Source organism: Lynx rufus, unplaced genomic scaffold (genome assembly GCF_022079265.1).
Source record: "Lynx rufus isolate CCGP_SWC_20201006 ecotype Redwood Valley unplaced genomic scaffold, mLynRuf1.p SCAF_7, whole genome shotgun sequence".
NCBI lineage: Eukaryota > Metazoa > Chordata > Mammalia > Carnivora > Felidae > Lynx > Lynx rufus.
The window spans coordinates 141,256,596-141,277,922 of NW_025814889.1; the positions used below are offsets into that span (position 1 = coordinate 141,256,596).

Below are 21,327 nucleotides of genomic sequence, written 5' to 3' on the forward strand. Positions count from 1 at the left end.
CGTGGCAACACCCGGCCAACTGTATCCACGCTTCCCCGTGACCTCGCATTCCCACTTGCAGGAATTCGCCATAAAGACGCACCTCGAACGGCATGAAAATGCACGCGCACGAGGTTATTCAAACAGCTCTGTTGGGACTCATGAAGTCCTGGCAACCACAGAAATGCCAGCATGCGGGAGGCTGGCTGAGTCGGCCACGGTTCAGCCACACGATGAAGCACGACGTGGCTCCAAGAGGGAGTCGTCCCCGAGTAGAAGAAGAGTGCTTTCCAGGAGAAGAAACAACGTGCAGTCAGCACACAGGCATCTTCACAAAAAGGACAAACCAGAAAACTGACGCTAGTTGCAAAAACGTGGAGGAGGGACAGGAGGGAGCCACGTCCCTGAGCGTGCCTTTGTGAAGAGTCCAGACTTCTGGAAGCGCGATCACGTTCTACCAATAAGGAGGATGGGAAGTCAGATCCCGAGACTGAAAGCAAACGGAAAGACGAGAGCCCAATCATATTTTAAATGAAAACCACCACAGTAAAGCAGGAGGGTTCGTCCGAGGCCCGTGCACACACGGTATTTGACCACGAACCTGAAGTCACTGGGGACAGAATTCTCACCGTGGAGGGCAGATGTAGATACAGACAAGGCAGGCAAACGAGCCCACGGAGGTGGAACTGGAGGTGTCGGCATGGCGCCGTGGTCTCTCAAAAGCGCACATAGGTGTGTGCGCGTGGGTGTGCCCGTCCTCCCTCGCTGTCCACAGACACGGCCTAAAAACAGACATCTTGAAAGCAACACGCAGGTTTTGCACCCAGGCCTCCGTCTCCACGACCATTCCCCAAGAGGAGGCAGGGCCCCTCGGACAGATGGCTGATTTCTGGGCTGGGACAGAGGGACCCGAGAGCCTTGTGCCGGAAAGTAGGGAAGCAATGACACGTCACAACATGACAGCTCCCCGTGCGACCCCGGCACAGCGTGAGGCCCGGCAGCGATCCACGGATGCATGCTGATAACCGATGACAAATATCTGAGCCCTGACCAATTATAAATGAGTGATAAATGCCGGTAATACGTACATAATAAACGCTGGGACAATTAGACAAAAGGGGAAAGGCGGGAGCTGGCTCGCATAGAGTGTTGGGCGCCAGCCGGAGGCGCTCGGAGGTGCTGCAGAGGCCAGCCTCCTCAGGGATCATCGGACGACATCGAGTCGGGGAGAGGCTGGAGCAGGTGCGCCCAGCGGACATGTCTGTATCCACACTGCCTGTCGGCTGCGGTGGAGACCCAGCGGCTACAGGGGGGGAGAGGCCGTCACCTCCCTCCTAGGACACGCGGAGGTAGGTGCCCCATGCCAAGAGCTACTCTCTCGAGTGGCTCGGAAAAGGTAGCCTTTCTTTATGCACGTGAGCACGTGTGTGTGTGTGGCACGAGTGTATGTGGTAGGGTGCACGTGACGTGTGCGCACGTGCGGCATGAGCACACGGTGTGCGCGTGCGTGCAGTATGAGTACATGTGGTGTGTGTGTGCGTGGTGTGTGTACACATGTGGTACGAGTGTGGTATGAGTGACGCGGATGAAGTGTGAGCACGCATGGTGTGATGTGTGCCTGTGCGTGGTAGGAGTGCACGTGGTGAGTGTGCACGGTACGTGTGTGCACGTGGCGTGAGCACACGCGGTGTGTGCGTGTGTGTGCAGCGCACCCATTTCCCTGCATCGTCTTCGGCGTCTGGTGGCGTCAGATGCATTTTGGGTCCTTAATAAGTTCTCGGGCGATGAAGCGTAAAGATGCCGAAGTTACCACATAAAACGCAACCTACGCGGAGGCAGTCTCTAGAAATACCACGTATCGTTAAATCTCTAATAAGGAAACATTCAAATTTTTATTCTCCATTCTCTTTAAATTCCCACAATTTCACGTGAGCTGCCACACCACGGCGCGCCTGTGCCCACGAAGGATTCTCCCTGCGGCTCGGGGCGTGGGCGGGGGACGCGGTCCAGCGGTGCTGCCTCGACACCAAGTCTCACACGAGCTCCCCCGAAGGGGCGCTTTTTCAGGTGCTCCGAGAGGCCCCGGGGTGAGGCCCGCAGTCCCCGCTGGCCGTGCTCGGTCTGGGCTGGCCGTGGAGGACCCCGGCCCGTTCCCTGAGGCGTACGTCCGGGGCATGTCCCCGGTTCGGCTCTTCGTATCGTCTCATTTGCCAGGATGCCGGCGGAGCCTCTCGAGGAGCACCAGCTTTGTCTGCAGGTTGACGTCAAATGGAGGCAGTCGGGTCAGGTTCAGACTCACCCCGGTGGTGCCGGCGATGCTGGCCAGGACCCGGTGCGTGTCCCTGTAGAGGGCCAGCTGCGCAGGGGCCGCCTCCACGAGGAGGTGCGTGTAGGCCAGCATACGCCCCGACCCAGGCTGCACATCTTCCTTTTTCTCGTACCTGTGAGGGAAGAGCGTGACCGTGCACCTGTGGCCCCACGCCAGTGCCCGGATGCCCCCAGGGAGCCCCCACGCGGCCTCTGCGAGGAGCGCCACCGCCCGCAGTCACAACTGGCGGGAACGTACCTCCAGGCGCTGTTGACTTCTAGAAACCGAGACACACCGGTCTGTGCGGCGGCCACGTCGATGTGCACGGCGACGTCTGTGGACAACCACGCGTGTTCAGTCAGCATGGCGAGCTGGGGTCCCCCGCCCCCCCGCCAGAGCCGCAGCTGGCCCGGCTCGGCCCCAAGCACCCACCTGTCCCGGGGGCCACCAGCTCGTGCAGCCGCTGCATCGCGACGCCGCCAGGATAGTTGAAGTGGGACACGTACAGGGCCGTGGCCGAGTACATGGCGTTCACCACCAGGTGTCCTACCACAAGGGCGGAACCCGCTTTATACAGCCAAGACTTCCTGTAGTTGTTCAGCCTGGAAAGAGCGCGTTTCACAGAAAGGCTTGCTCTCCCCCAGCAACACCAGCCGGTGGAGTCTGCGGCCTCATTTCAAGAACTGAACCCCCTTCCCGCACGGTCACGGACTCCTGACGGTCTGTCCGTGGTTCGCCCCAGCTTCGCTAACTTGAGACGCCCAGATTTTCCATGAACGGAGTCCTCCTCCCTCCCGTCCCAGCCCTCGAGGGTGGAATCCGCCCGCTGCTCTGAGCAGCTCCCCCTGTGGCCTCGGGCCGGGTGCACGTCCCTCCAGCACCACGCCCGCCACTGAACCCAGGTGGAGCCCGAGGCTGAGGCTCACGGCCCGGAGCAGAGCGGGGCACAAGGCGCTTCCTGCCCCTCACGGGCGTTGGTTCTTTGGGAGCACGGCCTACTCCTGGCCCCCGGCTCCTGCAGGGGCCGTGCGGCGGGGGCCTCCTCTCCCGGCCACACCCTCTGCGCCCTCAGCCCGGCCGGCCGAGCGGCCCGCGTCACTCCTGTTCCTACCATGGCAGTGACCGCCTTGCTCCAGGGAAGGGCAGCCCCGCTCGGCCAACCTGCCTTATCCCGGACGCCCTCCTCGGGGCACCTTCGTTCTGTCGCCGGGCCATCCCCCTCCCTCGGAAACCCCCCCACACCACCTTGTGCCCCACGCCCGTGGGTTCGAGCGCTTCCCTGACCCTTCCCCTGTCATCCGCTCTGCCGCTCTCTGCTCGGTGGGGCCTGGCCCTTCAGCGAAGTCAGCCCTGGAGACCATCCGCCCGCCGAAGCCCGCTCGGCCACCCCGTGCAGGGGCCACTCCGGGCACGTCCTCCCCCAAGTGACCGAGACCGAGCGCGGAGACCAGCCCGACTGACCACAGCCCCACCGACACGGTGGGTGGGGAGGCCAGCCCGTCCCAACCCCGGGGCCCTCCTCCTTCAACACCTCCCCACGTGACAGCGGGCGCGTGCGGCGCGGGAAGCGGGGCGGCGGGACGCTCACAGGCAGGCGCAGCCCCTGGCGGCCACGATGTTGAGCACAGGGAAGGAGTAGATGATGAACCGCAGCTCCTTGTGCGGGCAGCAGCGAGTACAGGGCCACGAAGCCCAGCGAGGGCAGCAGCAGCGCCAGGGCCCGCCTGTCCGCGGCGCCAGCGGCAACGAACAGCAGGCTGCAGCCCAGGCCGCGGGGCAGGGTCCGAGTAGAAATACCACAGCAGCGGCGAGGTCTGCGGGGGCAGGGTCAAGGAGCCACACGCCAGCGAGCCACGGCCGACAGGCCGCTCCTGCCCGCGGCACCTGGGACCCCCCTCCCCCGCCACCTGTCCCCTCCCCCTGGCTGCAGAACAGCTCGTGCCGGTGGGACGGGTGCGCCGGGGACTCGCGCGCTGTACTTCCCGCCCGTGTGTACGCTGTCCGGTTCCGCAGCAAAACGCTACGGGCTCCCGCTAAAGACCGTCCCGAAGGCTAAAGGGGAAATTGCGCCCAACAGCAGGGCGGTGTCTCGGCAGGTGCGGCTGCCTGGGTGAGGCCGGGGGGGGGGGGGGGGGGGGGGGAGGAGGAGGAGGGGGAGGGAGGGGAGGGGAGAAGGGGGAGGGGGGAGGGAGGGGAGGGGAGAAGGGGGGAGGGAGGGGAGGGGAAGGGGAGGGGAGGGGGAGGGAGGGGAGGGAGGGGGAGGGAGGAGGCTGAGGGGGGAGGGGGGACGACCGCCCCGCCCCACCCTGCAGGCTGCCCCGCAGACACAAGGGAAGGATACTCCCCAGTTGGAACTTTTGTTCAGGATGGTGTTGTACCAAAGCACCTTTCCCTCCGGCCACACGAGACTTCGCCAAAAACAGGAGTCCACGGCGACGGTCAGTCTGGTAAGATAAAGGAGTCCCTCAGGAAAGAACACGGCCACCTGAGCCACTCGGACGTCGCCGCTGCGGCGTGAACAGCAGCCCCAGAGCCCCAGGTGGCAGGTCAACGTCCCGTGAAGCAGCCGCGTCGGCCACGAGCCCCCTGCTCCGGAGGGGGACGGCGCGTCGGGACCTCGGCTCCCCCGACGGGGGCCAGCCGCCCCTCCCGGCCAGGACGAGGGCGGCCCGCGGATGGAGGGGCTAACACGTTTTATCTCTGCTGGACATGAAGGCCAGCTCTCCCCAGAGCCCCGCTTTCAGTCACAGCAGCCCACGGCGGCGCCCACTCACCTAAGCAGAGAGCCCCGGCCGGCAGGGCGCAGCGCAAGGCCCGCGCCACCGTCACCCTCCGCGAGCGCAGCAGCAGCAGCAGCACGAGGCCCAGGAACAGGCTCAGCTCCGCCCGGAAACACAGGATGGCGAACGCCGAGAGCCGGATGAAGCGGGCCCACTTCAGCTGCAGCCAGGCCGTGAGGGCGGGCAGGACTGCAGACACGGGGTGCCCGAAGCAGGCCGACTTGCTTCCTCCCGGCGAAAGCCACGCAGAACGCGCCAGAGGACGGCACACGCCGCTCAGACCCAGATCTGCTGACACGGCCGGCCACGGCTCCTGCGCCACGGCGCCACCACACAGCCTGCGGCCGCTTCTCAGGCCCGACGGCACCTGGCCCCCGCGTGCCCTGAAACCCCCCCAGGCTCCACGCGCCCAGCACCTCCCCTCCTCTCCTGCGCACCCGGGCCTGCGGCGTGTCCCGCTGGCCCCCCGCGGGGTTCATTCGGGACGGGCACCCTGCCTGCCACCTTCCCCGGGCACGCGGACGTCCGGGCCACGCCCTACCCCGATCGGCACAGACCCCCCCCCCCCGCAAACCCACGCCATCCACGGCCCCCCCTCCTACCCACACTTGGCCTCCCCCCCCCCCCCGTCTGCCTGGGTCACCCCCAGGACGCTCGGACAGAGCTGTCCACAGGCCAGGGAGACCCTCGCAGGCGGCCCCGGCCCACGTGCGGGGAAGCGTGCCTCCATCCGGCACCAAGAAGAGGCCCCCCCTTCCCCTCGCCGGGCATTTCTGACCCTGACCCTCGCCGGGCCGGTACGCCCCACCCCGTGGTGCCCAGCGAGAGTGCGGCTCGGCAAGCGCCTACCCACGGACAGGGCCAGCACGTTGGGGAGCGTCCGGGTGCAGTAGAACATCAGGTGGAACTGTGTGGCCGTCACCCAGCAGAACATGGTGGCCACCGTGGCCCCAAACTGCCGCCTCACTTCTTTTTGTAAAGTCCAGAGTCCCGAGATCACGCCGAGTCCCAGGACGGCTCTGACTAAACAAAGAGGACACCGTGAGTGACCCACAGCGTGCAGGATGCCGGCAAAGCAGGTCTCCGCCAGTGCCGCTCGCGGTGCAAGTTGACGACCCAAGTAGCAGTGAGACCACCTCGAAGGAGGGGACCCTGAAGCTTTGCCGGGACCATGCGGCCCGGGGAGGGGGCTCGGGGGGACACGGCCACCGGGCGTCTGCAGGACCGTGTGACAGGCGTGGCATCATCAGCACAGCCCACGCCACAGGGACAGGACGTGTCCAGGGCCACCCTTCCCCAGGCGGGGAGGACTGTCCGGGGCTCCCCGACACCCCCGAACCAGCACAGCCTGTGCAGCCGCCCCCCGTGGCGGCGGATTTCCATTTCCTAATCTGTTCTCTCAGGAAGCAGGCCTGCTTCTGCCCCGGGGATCTGTGTCTTTAACGTCCTGCCCGTGAGGGCGACAAACCGGCTGGAGAGCGTGTCTGACTTAGCGGGGGAGATCCAAACATCTGGGTGCAGCCACAATAAAAATTCACCGAAATGGGGCGCCTGGGTGGCTCAGTCGGTGGAGCGTCCGACTTCAGCTCAGTCACGATCTCACAGGTTGTGGGTTCGAGCCCCGCGTCGGGCTCCGTGCTGACAGCTCAGACCCTGGAGCCTGCTTCTGATTCTGTGTCTCCCTCTCTCTCTGCCCTCCCCAACTTGCGCTCTCCGTCTAAAAAAATTTTTCTTAAAATAAATTTTTAAAAATTCACCAAAATGGAAAACTGGGGACTATCGACCCAAAAATGACATTTCAGAGAGAGAGACACAGAATGTTCTGAATTTGGTTTTTAAAAATACGATGGGCACACAGCCCCAGAACGCTCTGCACAAAGCCCTGTGGACGGTGGCCTCCAGGTGGGGGAAGTGAGGCCTCCAGTGCAGGCGCCGTACCGCCTGGGGTGGACGGCTCTCCAGGTGTGGCCGCCGGCCCCTCTGCCGCCACCTCCGAGGTGCATCTCGCCTGCTTCCCCTCCGGCCGCCGCGGCCGGGGCAGGGCCGGCTGGCACCCTCACCTCATGGTCTCGGGAACAGGTGGACAGGTGCCCAGTTACCTGTCCCGGGTCACGGCCCAGAAAGGGCTGACTTCGGGCCTCCACCCGAGCTCTGGACCACCGCACGAAGCAGCCTGGGTTCTGACGGAAGGACGACGGCCCAGAAGGAGGGGGGCCTCCGCCCGGCCGACCGAAGCCCTGACTTCGCACGGCTCCTCACCTGTCCTCGTCCAGACTCCCCCTTACCTACTAGCTGAGAATAGAACTTGGGCGCTTGCAGCAGGGACAGCACACAGACCGCGGGGCTGGACAGCACCGCCACGGCCAGCGGCCCGAGGAACGTCCTGGGGACCACGCCGGGGAACTCGAGGTGGTCATACTGCAGGGAGAAGGGGGGCGTCAGCGGACGTGTCGCAGGGGTGCCGCACGGCCCGTGACGCGGCGCTCACCTTGTCCACGTCCAGCCGGTGGTAGAGCAGGTCGTGCACGGCCTGCAGACTAAAGCTCTCCTCCACTTTGGAGTAGGGGCAGGTGAAGAGGTGGATGGCGCCCACGGCCGCCAGCAGCCCCAGCAGCCAGCGCTGCCGGCCCGGGCCCGACGGCCTCTTCCCCGCCATGGCGATGTCCCGCTTCACGTGCCTTCAGCGACCGTCGACGCTGCTGCCCTGTGAGCACTGGGACGAAACGAACATGCAGATCGCTGAGTTTCCACAGTCACACGTGAGTTAACGCCCGGGGGATCCAGGTGAACGGGGAGTGTGAGCTCTTTGAACTACTGCTGTAACTTCTGTAGGTCAGAAGGCCTCCAACTAGAGAATTCAAGGAAAAATCACGCCTGAGCGCCTCTCACGTTTTTTTAAAAGCAAGCTTCACACCGAGCGCGGAGCCCCACGTGGGGCGTGAGCTCGTGACCCTGACTGAGATCGAGAGTCGGACACAGCCTGAGCCACCCAGGCGCCCCTTCCACACTTTAACCGGCTGGCTCAGGCTTCAAGCTGTGTATTTTTCCAGGAAGACTTTATTTGCAGAACTGAGTCAGTCCTCCACGTGGCCGGGCCCCGGGCGGACCCAGCCTCTGGAGGGCAGCGGGACGGCCCCTGCGGTTGAGAGGCTCAACTCTGGCGGGACAGTAGGGCCCCACGGTACGGGCTGAGAGACCCCGGGACAGGCAGCTGTAGGGTGGGAGGGATGCGTCTGGGGGATGACAGAGGGGCAGCCACAGGAGGGCAGGAGGCGGCACACAGGGCCAGGACAGCCCACGAAGCCCCCGCAGTCCAGGTACAACCGGACAGGAGCTGTGGACGCCTGCCCGCCGGAAGCCGTGTGGAGCCCCTGAGAGGCACCACGCCGGTCACGAACGTGAACGTGCAGATGACAAAGAGCATGAGTGTGTCCCTGAGGTGTTCAGACAGCTGTGTCTGCAGTGGGATCCCCGAATCACCCAAACACAGCAGGACGATTTGGGGAAGAGCCTACAGCACAAAGCTTCCCGGGAGACACCTAGACTGTCCCGCGTGTGCGGGGGGCAGATGGCACATTCTTCTTCGTGTTTCTGGCTACTGTTAAAACAGGTTTGATTTTATTTGATCAGAACCAGAAAGGCCAGAAGAGAAAGGACAGAGTGCTTCCTGTTTGCTAAAACTACTTTTTTTCTTATTTATTTTTTCATTTGAGAGAGAGAGAGAAAGAGGGAGAACACGTGTGCACACACGCATGCAGGGTAGGGGCAGAGGGAGAGAATCCCAAGCAGGCTCCACACCAAACGTGGAGCCCAACGCGGGGCTCGATCTCAGGAACCGTGAGCAGAAACTGTCAACGCTTAACCGACTGAGCTACCCAGGTCCCCCTGAAACTACCTTGTGATTAGAGAGAGATTTTGGAAGTCTGTAGTCTCCAGGAGCGCCTGGGTGGCTCGGTCGATTAAGGGTCTGACTTCAGCTCAGCTCATGATCTCACGATTCGTGGGTTTGAGCTCTGAGCTGTCAGCACAGAGCCCGGACCCTGCTTCGGATTCTATGTCTCCCTCTCTGCCCTTCCCCTGCTCACTCTCTGTCTCTGTCTCTCAAAATAAATAAACAATTAAAAAAAAAAAAAAAAGAAGTCTGTAGTCTCCAAAGATGGCAACTGGGGGGGAATCAACAAGGGAAGGACAATCCGTGGAATGGAAGGAGCAGGAATCCTGCCTGATGTGGCAATGCCGGCGGTGGTGAGGTGGGGCCAGGAAGGGGGGAAAGGGGCTTTAATAATTAAGAACGACCAAAGTAGCAATTCCCTTAAAAGTAACCTAACTTTTTCTCTTCCCAGATATAAAAACCAGGAATGAACAAGGGTGTTATAATTTGTCTCCTTCTTTCTTTAAACTTTTTTTAAATGTTTATTTTTAACAGAGAGAGACAGAGCATGAGCAGGGGAGGGGACAGAGAGAGAGAGAGGGAGACGCAGAATCCAGAGAAGACTCCAGGCTCTGAGCTGTCAGCACAGCGAGGCTCAAACCCACGAACCGAGAGATCATGACTTACGTTGAAGCCAGATGCACAACCGACTGAGCCACCCAGGCGCCCCAATTTGTCTCCCTCTTTCTAAAGTGTAAGCTCCTTGATGGGATTTCTCTGGTCCACCGCCCCCCCCCCCCCCCGCCCCCAGTACCCTCAGCAAGGATGGACTCTGGTCATCACAGGAGCCCACATGTGAATGAAACATGTGGCTGACTGTCTCCCTGCTGGGCTCATGTCCTGGGGGCAGGGCCTGCATGGCTGATTCACGGTTCTAGCAGCAGAGCCTGGCGCACAGTAGATGCTCAACAAACTACTTGGAGAAGAAATTCGGTAAAACTCTTCAACGTGGGTCTCATCACGCCAGCTTACGTTTTCATTAAAAGTACATTAGCGCTGGGGCGCCTGGGTGGCTCAGCCGGTTAAGCATCTGACTCTTGATTTCGGCTCAGGTCATGATCTCACGGCTCCTGAGTTCGAGGCCCGAGCCGGGCTCTGTCTGTGCTGACAGTGTGAGCCCGCTTGGGATTCTCTCTCTCTCTCTGCCCCTCCCCTGCTCATGCGCGCTCTCTCGCCACATTTAAAAAAAACAAAAAACCAGCATTAACGTTTTAATTTCCAGTAAAGCCAAGGAGACCACAGAATATTCACACACTATTCTCTGTTCCTCTTACTGGTATGGAAAAAAAAAAAAAAGGTTAAAGAAACAGAAAGCATTTACACACCAAGCTGTGCAAAGGGCTGCAGGAGAAATGCTGCCTGGCGGGAACCCGACTCCGGCTCACAGCGGTCCCAGGTCAGCTAAGAACCCGCCTGCCCCACAGACCCCCTGTGTGTGGGGCCCAGAGCACGCTCCCCTGCAGGGAACCCCACACTGTCCTCTCACAAGCTGTGAGGGGCACACGAGTGTGCGGGACTCCGGGCTCCCTCGCCACAGGGGCGTCTCAGCCCCAGGACTGTGTGTTCTCTGCTGAGGACCGACCACGGGCAGAAGCAGCAGGTGCGCCCCTGATCCCGGAGGACGCCAGCACTGCCGAGGCCGGGCCGGGACGCTGGCCGGGCCAGGACGGGCGGGTGGGCAGCGGGCACAGAAGCCGGGCGGAGGGCGTGAGCGCATGGCCGGCCGCGCGGGTCAGCCCGGGCGCGCACAGGTGGACAGGCCCGGCTCGTCTCCGCTGAGGAGGCGACCCGTGAAGGCCGTCCGGCCCCTGCCACTGCGGGCGCTGAGGGCTCCGCTCACCCTGGGCACACAAGCGGCCCGGTGCACCGCAGACCAGTAGCCACCCTGTGCGCGTCCTCCTCCGGCGCTTCGTCGCTGGCACCCAGATCGCGCTCGTCTCAGTTCTATTTCCACCTCGGTTCCCGAGCCAGCGGCCTCGGGCAGGCAGGGAAACGCGGGACCTGGGCCCCAGGCTCCCGGCGAGGAGCACCGGCGCAGAGGACGGAGGAGCGCGACGCGAGCGCCGGTTCGGGGTCCCCGCCGCCCGCACCGAGAACCTGCCGTCGCCCGCCGCCCGTCCCGAGAGCCCCGGCCGCGGTACCGCGCGCTGACCTCGCCTGCCGTCGGCGGCGTCCCTCGATGCGCGGCGCCCTAGGCAGCCCGCGGCCGGAAGCGGGGGTGGCGGAAGCGGAGGACGGACGCGAAGCCCTTGCCCAAACCTAACATGGCCACCAAAACCTCGCTACCACCGCAGCGGGACGCCCTCCCCGCCCGGAGTAAAGATGGCCGCCGCGGCCGGTGCGCGCGAGGGGCAGGCTCCGATTTCCACGCCCCCGTCCCCACCCCCTCCCCGCTGGACGCTGACCCGGGGTCTTCTTATTGGTCGCTTCTCGTGGCGAGCCCGGATTGGGCCACATGGGGACGGGGTGGGTCCCTCCGACCAATAGAGGCGCCAGGGCTGGCGCGGGGCGGGATCCCGCCCGGCACCGTCAAGTAGCCCCGGGAACTGCCGGCACCGCGGGGCGGTGGGCGGCCGCAGAGGCCGAGCGCTGCGCCGGTTCCCGCCGGACCTCGGCCAGTGCCCGCGCGGCCGCGTCCTGCGCAACGCTGCCCGCCTCGGCCCGCCATGCGCCCCCCTACCCCGGCCGCGCTGGGGCTGCTGCTGCTGCTGCTGCTGCTGCCGCCGCCGCCTGGTGAGACCGCCAAGAAGGCGACGCCCTGCAAGCGCTGCCGGGAGCTGGTGGACAAGTTCAACCAGGTGGGCCGGTCACCCCACGCAGACGCGGGGTCGGGGTCGGGACCGGCCTTGGGGGGCGGCGGGGCCGGGGTCGTCCCGCGATGGACCGGGGTCCTGGACCCAGGGTAAGCCTGCGGTGGATCGGGGTCGGCCCACAACGGTCGAGGGTCACCCCGAGATGGGCTGGAGTCACACCACCATGGACCTGAGGTCAGCCCACAACGGACGAGGATCAAGGATACAGGGTAACCCCTCCGTGGGCCGGGGTCACCCTGAGTGGGCCGGAGTCACTCCACCATGGACCTGAGGTCAGCCCACAAGGGACCAGGGTCAGGGACCCAGGGTAGCCCAGAGATGGGCCAGAGTCAGTCCTGACACGGACATCACCCTCGTGATGGACCCAGGATCACCCACGCGATGAATGGCGGCGACCTGTCAGGGGGCTTGGGGAGTCACCATGATGGACTAGGGTTGCTCTCACAACGGACGTGGGTGGGGGCAGCGGCACTGAGCCCCGTCTCCACCGTGTCCCCGCAGGGAATGGTGGACACCGCAAAGAAGAACTTTGGCGGCGGGAACACGGCTTGGGAGGAAAAGGCGCTATCCAAGTATGAATTCAGGTGGGTGCCACCACCCCTGCTCTGGGCAGCCCAGCTTCGGTACTTGACATGTTCCTGTGAACGTTGTCACCCGCGTTGATGACAAATACACGGAAGGGTCCCTCCCATAGCGTCACCTGTCTGCTGGCCCCTACGTGGCCTTTTGGCTTCCACACTTATCCCCGTATCCTGTCCGCACACAGTGGACTGGGTGGTCTCTTAATGATGCACCCTGGACGGTGAGTCCCCCCACGTGAAATGTCACTGGCTTCCCCTGCTGGTGGGGTTAGCCCTCTCTCCTCCACCCAGGACTCCAGCCCCTGCCCCCAACTTCAGGGGCTCCCCTCGTGGGCCCCACACCTGCCACACGACCACCTGTTCTCTGAGTTTCATTCATCACAGGGCACCCAGCCCACCTGATGTGTCTGCTGAGGGTCTTTTCCTACCGAAGTGCCACCGTCCTTCCCGCCTCGCGCCAAGTGGGGATGTCCTGTGGCATGGACACTGACACCTCGACTCGCCTTCTCACTCTGTGGTGCTGATGGGCTTGTGTTTCAGCGAGGTCCGGCTGCTGGAGATCATGGAGAGCCTGTGTGGCAGCAGTGACTTCGACTGTCACAGCATGCTGGAGGAGCATGAGGAACGCCTGGAGGCCTGGTGGCTGAGGCTGTGAGTGTCCCACACCCCCTGTGCCCCCCCACCCTGTTCCCCGGTCCTGCGCCCCCCCACACCCCCTGTGCCCCCCACACCCCTGCACCCCCCACCCTGTTCCCCAGCCCCAGGGCCCCCCCAATTCCCCCAGCCCTGCACCCCTACACCCAGTGCATCTCCCGCACCCCCCCCGCCCCGTTACCGGGCCCACCTCGCGTGCCCCAGCCTGGCTCTCCAGCCCCCCCACCCCAACCCTGCTCTCCCTGGGTGTTCGTGGAAACACACGAGTGGCTTCTTACTTTTTAATTTATAATTTTGAAATAATTTCAGACCTCCAAGAGTTTCCACACGCTCGTCTTCTCTCTTGTCCGCACGTTAGCATCTCTTATTACCTTAACACGATAATCCCGGTGAGGTCCGTAACTGGAGAAGTCCGTCCCGCCTGCACTGGTGTTTCCCTGACATTACGATACGCTGGAGCACACGTCGTCATAAACTATGATTTTGTGTTGAAGAAATCTGTCACGTGAGCTTTAACGAACGCGTTTTCGATTCCTCAGGAAGAAGGAGTATCCTGACTTATTTGAATGGTTTTGTGTGAAAACCCTGGAAGTTTGCTGTTCGCCAGGAACGTACGGGCCAGACTGCCTTGGTACGTTTTTCTCGGGGACTCTCAAGTGCCCCAGGTCATTGCCGGTGCCCGTGTGGTGATTCCCGGGCAGGCGGGAGCAGGGTCGGCAAAGGGACGGTCCACGCCACCTCCACCTGGCCCTGGGGCTGCTGTGTCGCTGCTGCCCTCACCCCAGGGACCTTCTCCTTTGGGCCGCACCGCTCTGAGCATCTGATCCCAACTGGGCTTCTAATTCAGTCTCTACAGACCTCCCGTAGTCCACCTGTGGGCCAGTTTTAACCCGCCCGCATGGGCGCTGCCCCGAGTGCAAGGAGGTGGCTCTGTGGCTTGCGTGGCCCCCGGCCCAGCTCTGCCCACAGAGGAGCAGAGACAAGTCTGGGGGGGGGGGGAGGGACAGTCACATCTGTCGGGATGGACGCATCGTGCCAGCCTTAAGCAGGGAAGCCACACTCTTACGTCAAGACATGGACTTCGAAACCGAAGCCACCAAAGTCACTCACCTTGATCAGCTGGGTCAAGTGGCACATTTTCCAAGTTCAGACTCTCTCCCTGGCCGCGGCCCCCTCCTGCCTACCTTTCCTCCCGTCCCGCTGCCACGGGGCTGCAGCGGGCCGATGTCACGGTCCCAAGCAGTCCTACTCGCTCCACGTGTGAGCATCCTTGTCCCCGGGTTTCAGGTGAGGCTGCCCGGAGCCCCCGGCTGGCTCCCGGGCAGTGACCCACATGCCCACAGGCCCCCCAGGTCGCATGCAGGCTCCTGTAAATCCCAACCCCAGGCGCTTGTTCTGGGGGTGAAGCGTGGCTTGGATTTTAGCGGGACTTCCAGAAAGCTATTTTGTGAGCGGGGGTGGGGGGCGTCCTCTGGGTGTGAGCCCAGCCCCCGCCCCGGGGCTGAGCTCTGAGCGGTGGGTCTGTGTCGCCCCCAGCGTGCCAGGGCGGGTCCCAGAGGCCCTGCAGCGGGAACGGGCACTGCAGCGGGGACGGCAGCAGGCAGGGGGACGGGTCCTGCCAGTGCCACCCTGGGTACCAGGGGGCCACGTGCACCGACTGCGTGGACGGCTACTTCAGCTCGCTGAGGAATGAGACGCACAGCATCTGCACAGGTACCGCAGCAGCGCGGGCGGCCAGGGCTTCAGCCCACGGTCCTCGGCGCGACAGACGCATCCCTTGGCTCTTACCCACATCCCGGGAGCCCGGGGGCCACGCAGGAGCCACGGGAAGGGAAGCAGGAGGATGGGCCGCCGTGCTCTTGCCTCCCAGCCCTAAACAGCCCCCGGGAGGGAAGTGAGTCCCGTTCTCCCGACGTCCTCCGGAGAAGGAGGGGAGGGTGGACGGTGTGTCTCAGCCATGCTCATCGGGCTCCTGGTGACCTGCTGCCTTTAGTGTCCCCTCGTGGGCTTGCCCTCCCTCTGCGGCTGTCGTCAGCGTGCGGTCACCGAGGCGGAGCGTCTGGAGTGAGCGAAGGCCACCCTGGGCCCCGGCCCGCGTCGCTGCAGGAGGTGGGGTGGGGGGGGGGGGCGCGCACGGGAACTGGGACACCTGAGGTCACGTGGCGGGACTCCCGGCCCCAGGTCCCCTTGAGAGGACACACCGTCTCGGCATCGAGTGCGGGGGGGCTCTCCTACCTGGGTCTTCAGAGGTGTCCTGGGCGCTCCGGGTGAGCGCTCAGGCCCTGAACTATTTCCCTGGAGTCAAGGAGAGAGCCCCCGTTTGTTTTCTCCGGTCACTTCCGGATCACGAATCGCAAGAGTGGTTTTTTCTGTCGTTGACTGAGAGCCGCTTTCGGGGGTTTCTTCCTTATTTGTTTCTGGGTTTTGTTTTCGTTCCACTGCAGGTAAATTTCTGAGATGATCTCTGTGTCGTGCTTGTTACTCAGAGCGGGATTTACGCTTACTGGCGGCCGTCCCGCCTCTGCTTTCCAGCCTGTGACGAGTCGTGTAAGATGTGCACGGGTCCCACCAACAGAGACTGCGGCCAGTGCCAAGCGGGCTGGGCGCGGGAGGACGGCGCCTGCGTGGGTGAGGCTGAGGCTGCGCGGGCTCCTGGGGCCTGGCCTTCCCTCCTCCCTCCCTCATCCCCCTCCTCCTTCCCTCCTCTCTCCGTCCTCCCCCTCCTCCCCCTCCCCCCTCCTCCTTCCCCCCTCCCCCTCCCCTCCTCTTTCCCCCCTCCCCCTCCTCCCCCCTCCCCCCCTCCTCCTTCCCCCCTCCCCCTCCCCCCTCCTCTTTCCCCCCTCCCCCTCCTCCCCCCTCCCCCCTCCTCCTTCCCCCCTCCCCCTCCTCCTTCTGCCCTCCCCCTCCCCCCTCCTCCCCCCTCCTCCCCCCCTCCCCCCTCCCCCTTCCTCCTTCCCCCTTCCCCCCTCCTCCTTCCCCCCTCCCCCTCCTCCTTCCCCCCTCCCCCCTCATCCTCCTCCTCATCCTCCTCCTCCCCCTCTTCCCCTCCTCCCCCTCTTCCTTCCCTCATCTCCCTCCTCCCCCTCCTCATCCTCCTCCCCCTCCTCTTTCCCTCCACCCCCTCCTCCTGTTTTCCTTCCTCCTCTCTTTCTCCCCTTCTTTCTCTCTTCTTCTTCCTCCATCTTTTCCATCCTCTTTTCTCTCCCTCTTTCTCCTCCTCCCCCTCCTACCCCCCGACTCCTCCCCTCTCCTCCTTCCCTCTTCTCTTCTTCTCTCTTCCTCTTCTCTCTCCTCCCCCTTCTCTTCTCCTCCAGCCCTCGTCCCCTTCCTCCCACTTCTCTCCCCCCTCCCTCCCTCCCTCCCTCCCTCTCCTTTCTCTAGGACCTGCTGGTGTGTGGCCACTGGCAGGGAAACTGAGGCACAGACCTCCCTTTGGCCTGGAGAGCCACACACAGGTGCTTCACAGCCACAGAGAGGAGGCATGCCTTCTGACACACACGCTCCAGAGCTGAGGCCCTGGGCCTTGGCTCTCCCCACCCATCCCCTCCCCACCCAGCCTGGTAGCCACTGCCCGCTTCGGCTGTATCCTTTTTCTGAGCTGCAGCGGGCCCCGGAGCACTGGCTCCAAACCCAGCCCTGCAGAAGGCCCCGGGGAGGGTCTGGCAGTGGCCAAGGGGCTCTTCCCCAGGTCTGGATGCCGGCAGGCAGGCGGGAGGAGGGGCGGGTCGAGGCCGGGGTGCCCTCCTCCCCTCGTACGTCAGCTTTGGTTTCGCCCCTCAGTTAGGGGCGTCAGGCTTGTACCTGACGCCTCCAGTGGGGAGGGAGGGGCCCCGACACTGACCTGGAGCTCGTCCGAGTCCACGGGGAAGCACAGAGTGCTCACGTGGTAGCCGTTGGTCCCTCACAGCAGCCCCTCCCCTGGGACCACTTAATGTCCCTGGTTGTCACCCCTGCACATGGGAGGCCACCTCCCTGTCCGGCCCCAGCCCCAGGTTGCATCATCACGAAGGTGGTCCGGGCTCGGCCCCTCACGGCTGTGCCGCTGCCTTCCAGACGTGGACGAGTGCGCGGCCGAGACGCCTCCGTGCGGCGACCAGCAGTACTGCGAGAACGTCAACGGCTCGTTCGTGTGCGAAGGTGCCTGGGCATGGGCTCCTCCGGGGCGGGCACGCACCTCCTGGGCCCTGGGCCCTGCCGATTCTCCCTTTTCAAACGTTCACGTGACTTTCTTATGTTCTACCTACTTTAAGTTCTTTTTAATGTTTGTTTATTTATTTTTGAGAAAGAAAGAGCACGAGTAGGGGAGGGGCAGAGAGAAGACGACACAGAATCGGAAACAGGCTCCAGGCTCTGAGCTGTCCGCACAGAGCCCGACATGGAGCTCGAACCCACGAACTGTGAGATCACGACCCGAGCCGAAGTCGGACGCTCGACCGACTGAGCCACCCAGGCGCCTCTCTACCTACTTTAGAAAGTTGAAGGTGACAGGCGCCTGGGTGGCTCAGTCACTTAAGCATCCAACTCTTGATTTCGGCTCAGGTTATGATCTCAGGGTGGTGAGACTGAGCCCCGCATCGGGCTCTGCACCGAGCGTGGAACCTGCTTGGGATTTGTTCTCCCTCTCTCTCTGCCCCTCCCCCACACGCACGTCCCTATGCACGGGCTCCCTCTCTCTCTCTCTCTCTCTCTCTCTCTCTCTCTCAAAAAAAAGGTTTAAGGTGGCAACCCAAGTGATAGGTATTTGTTACAGAAAATTCAAATGAGTTGAAAGTAATATTTAAAAGCCATCAATTCTACGGAGAGGGAGCTTCTGTTACTAGTCCTAATACGCTCCCCAGTGTCTCCTTGCCTTTTTCACTCAACAAGGCCGTGACCGTCTTCATCCGTCCTGTCACGCCGTGTACGTCACGTACACGCGTGTGTGCGATTGCAGAGCACGTCCTGACTCCGCCAGTTTCTTCGACAATCTGTATCGCTGGCTGTTTGAGTCAGACCAGTTCTCCCGCAGTTACGCACTTTGAATTCCTTGGTAGATAAAACTTTTCGTGTTGGTCACTGTTTTCTCGCACTGGTTCCAAACTGCTCTGGGGGTGTGCGTTGTAGGGCCACGCCGTCCCCGGGAGGCCGGGGGCCTCCCCACGTGCCGCGTGTGCCCCTCTCTGTGACGCGTGGGCCTCACCTGGGAAGGTTATTCGTACTGAGCTCCCAGCCGCCCGTCATGAGGAAGGCAGCCACCCCTGATACCGGCTCCAACAAGAGGGTGCACAGGGTGCCTGTCCGTGGGCTTCCCGTGCACGCTCACTGAGTCTCCGCCCTGCTGCCTGAAGCCCGTGCTTGGGGGTGGGGGTGCGGTGGGAGAGGCCGGAGCACCCGGGTTCCCACGTGGCGTGGCTCCAGACCCCGTGTGCCCACAGGACGGTGTCTGATGTTGTCACTGCCTTTCCCCCTTGTTTCTAGAATGTGATTCTACCTGTGTGGGCTGCACGGGGAAGGGTCCAGAACAGTGTAAAGAGTGCGTCCCGGGCTACACCAAGGAGAGCGGCCAGTGTGCAGGTCAGTGGGGTTGTGTCTGTGCTGGACTGGGATGGAGCGCTGCAGGGAGGCCACGATGTGACCGGTCCCGTGACGAGCTGGGGGGCGGGGGGCGCCGGCTCCGGCTCTTCTCCACAGACCCCGTTCCTCCAGCTTCAAGAGCGTGTGACGCGGGAGCAGCATACGCCTCCCCCCCCCCCCCCACCATGTGCGTGGTGCTGGTGATCCTGAGGTCTGGGGCTCCCGCACCCCACCCCCGTTTCCCCGTCAGCCAGGGGTGACCGGCCCCCGTGGTCCCCTCCACAGTTGGGGCCGGCTGGAACCCACTTGGAAAAGGGCAGCGAATCCACCGACCTCGCTGGGCGAGCTTACGCCGGGCCTCCCGCCGCCTCGCCTGCGCCGTGGTTCTCTGCTGTCCGGCCGCGCGTGGCCTGACCCCCGACGCCTCTGTTAAACTCCGCCCTCTTCCTCTCTTCTCCAACGAGATGTTTCCGATCTTCGGCTCTCTGTGCGCGAGCGAGTTATGAGAATCTTGTGATCACGACGTGTGTCTGCCGAACAGAGGAATCCGTTACAGTGGTTACAGTGGGATGTCTTTACCGCAGACGTAGACGAGTGCTCGCTGGCGGAAAAAGTGTGCGCGAGAGAAAGCGAGAACTGTTACAACACCCCTGGGAGCTACGTGTGCGTGTGTCCCGAGGGCTTCGAGGAGACGGAAACAGCCTGTGTGCAGACACAGACCGCCGCGGACGGTGAGTGGCCTGGCTGCGGAGCACGGGCAGGGACACTGGCCACCGGGCCACAGCTGCCGGCTCAGAAACACACGAAAAGTGGCCCCGGGAGGGTGATGGCTGGGCTTCCTGGAAGACAAGAGGGTGACGGTCCCCGTGGGGAGTCCCAGAGGTCACGCACAGACTGAGGTGTGGGCGGGAAGCAGAGTCGGTGACACCGGAATCAGCAGGCGGGCTGACGGCAGAGGAGCCACCGGACGGTCCCCACGTGGTGCGTGCGCCAGCTTCCCGGAGGCCTGAGGCCAGGACCCGCTCTGAGCCTGGGGGCAGGGACCCTGGCCTCCTCCGGCTTCCGGTGGCTGTGCGTCTTGGATCCCCGGGGCTTACGGCCCCATCCCTCCAGTCTCTGCCCCTGTCCACGTGGCCTTCCCGTGGCCTGTGCGTGTCCACGCTTCCCTCTCCCCGTATGGACACCGGTGACCGGAGAAGGACCTGCCCCAGTGACCTCACCTTACCTTGATCATCTGTAAAGAGCCCGTTTGCACACTAGGCCCAGTCGACAGCTCCTGGGGTTAGGAGGTCACCACGGCTCCCGGGGGATGTGGCTCTTCCCACGAGGCTCCTAGAAGTGCTGCGACAGCACGGAGTGGAAGGGACGGCGTCTTCCCCAACGAGTAGGTTGTGCCGCAGAATCCAGGAGCCCCCGGCCCCGAGCGGGGTAAAGCCCAGCGAGCGCACAGCCTCGTAGGACACCCCGAGCACCAAGGACAGGAGCGCACCAGACGCCAAAGGGAGCGAGGACACAGCAGAGGACGGGACAGCAGCCACACGCCACCTCTGCCTCGGCGTGGCCTCCCCGCCCACGCCCCTCACCATCATCCGGGCCCCCGTCCCGCCCAGCTGATTCCGGAGCACCTGGCCACCCCGTCGGGACATTTGTGCCCGCGCTCCGCCCCAGCCCCGTGAAAACCTTGCGGCCTCAGCCTCGGGGCCGTCGTGCGGGGATTTTACCAACTGATCTGTTTGTTTCCTGGCAGAAGTCCCAGAAGACCCGACGCAGCCGCCCGCGCGGGAAGATCTGTGACGTGGGTCCGGAGCCGGAAGCCGGACCTGCCCTTTAAGTTATTGAGACTGACGCCCGGGGAAGGCGGCCCCCACACCCGCGCTCCTCCACGGACGGTCCAGGGCGAGCTGCTCCCCCTCAAACACTTGTGCCCGTCTGGCATCTGGAAAAACCACAGTTCCTGCTTGTTCTTGAGCAGATTTGTATATTTTGCTACCGTTCTTTATAATAAAATTGACCATTGGAGGTAGTCAGGCACAGAACACGTGTGAGTTTGTCTCACTGAAAAGCACGAACGACTTGGGACGGAGTGAGCTCCGTCCGCCGTCGCTGTCCCCCCCGCTGGGGCTGGAAGGCACCCCTGACCGCCCCGCACGGAGAGGACACAGCCCTGCCCGCCCTGAGGCAGCCCGCTTTGGGCTTTCAGCACAACGGGATCGGGACAGCTGTGCCACCGACGGGCCCTCGGGCAGGGTACAGCCGGAGAGAAGCGTCCATCACAAGCCCCAGGGCCAGTTTCTCATCCTTGAATGAAGCAGCTGAGAGTGATACAGGCTGTGGCTCCGCGGGGAGGCCTCCCAGGGCCCCCTCCCCCCCACCAGTCGGCGCGGCCGCCCCAGGAACCCCCCACCCACGTGAACGCCCGGTTCCCCGAGCACCCTGCCTGCCCCACTGCTGTTACCCCCGCCCCACTGCCGTCCACACGGGGGGTCACCCTGGGAGGCGGCCTCCTGTCTCCCGCTGTCCTGGCACCGAGGACCTCGGCATCCTCGCGACATCTTGTGGTACCTGCTCTGCGGGCCCAAGGTGGGCACCCCAGTGGCCGCAGGGGACACCCCTGCCCCAAGTCTTGTCCCTGGTTCTCCCCGGGTCCCCGTGCCCCTCGGCTGGCCTCCCTTGCTCTGTTGCCGTGTCTGCGCTGGGGGACAGGGAGCATTCCCTCCCGGGCCAAGCG

The 21,327-nt window shown here is 63.6% G+C and overlaps 2 protein-coding genes across 6 annotated transcripts; one reads left to right on the forward strand and one right to left on the reverse strand.

The window, feature by feature from the left end:
- Positions 1–1,852: 1,852 nt before the first annotated feature.
- ALG12 (ALG12 alpha-1,6-mannosyltransferase) lies at positions 1,853–8,807 on the reverse strand. The gene is given in 11 exon segments (XM_047066152.1): positions 1,853–2,420; positions 2,546–2,621; positions 2,720–2,889; positions 3,876–3,952; positions 3,954–4,070; positions 4,072–4,101; positions 4,629–4,732; positions 5,062–5,256; positions 5,917–6,090; positions 7,353–7,485; positions 7,556–8,807. Coding segments are annotated over 11 exon segments (1,482 nt in total). The 5' UTR covers positions 7,724–8,807; the 3' UTR covers positions 1,853–2,182.
- Positions 8,808–11,562: 2,755 nt separating this feature from the next.
- CRELD2 (cysteine rich with EGF like domains 2) lies at positions 11,563–20,622 on the forward strand. 5 transcript variants are annotated; one of them, XM_047066468.1, is made up of 10 exons: positions 11,563–11,796; positions 12,313–12,395; positions 12,933–13,043; positions 13,586–13,677; positions 14,583–14,759; positions 15,579–15,674; positions 17,100–17,183; positions 18,504–18,599; positions 19,184–19,330; positions 19,860–20,622. In XM_047066468.1, the coding sequence occupies exons 1-10, from the start codon at positions 11,665–11,667 to the stop codon at positions 19,883–19,885; spliced, it is 1,044 nt and encodes a 347-aa protein (XP_046922424.1). In that variant the 5' UTR covers positions 11,563–11,664; the 3' UTR covers positions 19,886–20,622. The 5 variants fall into 5 exon arrangements, with proteins under 5 accessions (XP_046922424.1, XP_046922423.1, XP_046922420.1 ...); XM_047066467.1 differs by having other exon boundaries at positions 20,347–20,622; XM_047066464.1 differs by having other exon boundaries at positions 19,184–20,622.
- Positions 20,623–21,327: the final 705 nt, after the last annotated feature.

What these genes read in the sequence shown, in the direction of transcription:
- CRELD2 (XM_047066464.1), top strand. Translation starts at nt 11,665, where the DNA reads ATGCGCCCCCCTACCCCGGCCGCGCTGGGGCTGCTGCTGCTGCTGCTG. An exon ending in GACGCACAGCATCTGCACAG is followed by an intron (nt 14,760 to 15,578) that starts GTACCGCAGCAG and finishes TCTGCTTTCCAG; the next exon opens with CCTGTGACGAGTCGTGTAAG. An exon ending in CGGCTCGTTCGTGTGCGAAG is followed by an intron (nt 17,184 to 18,503) that starts GTGCCTGGGCAT and finishes CCTTGTTTCTAG; the next exon opens with AATGTGATTCTACCTGTGTG.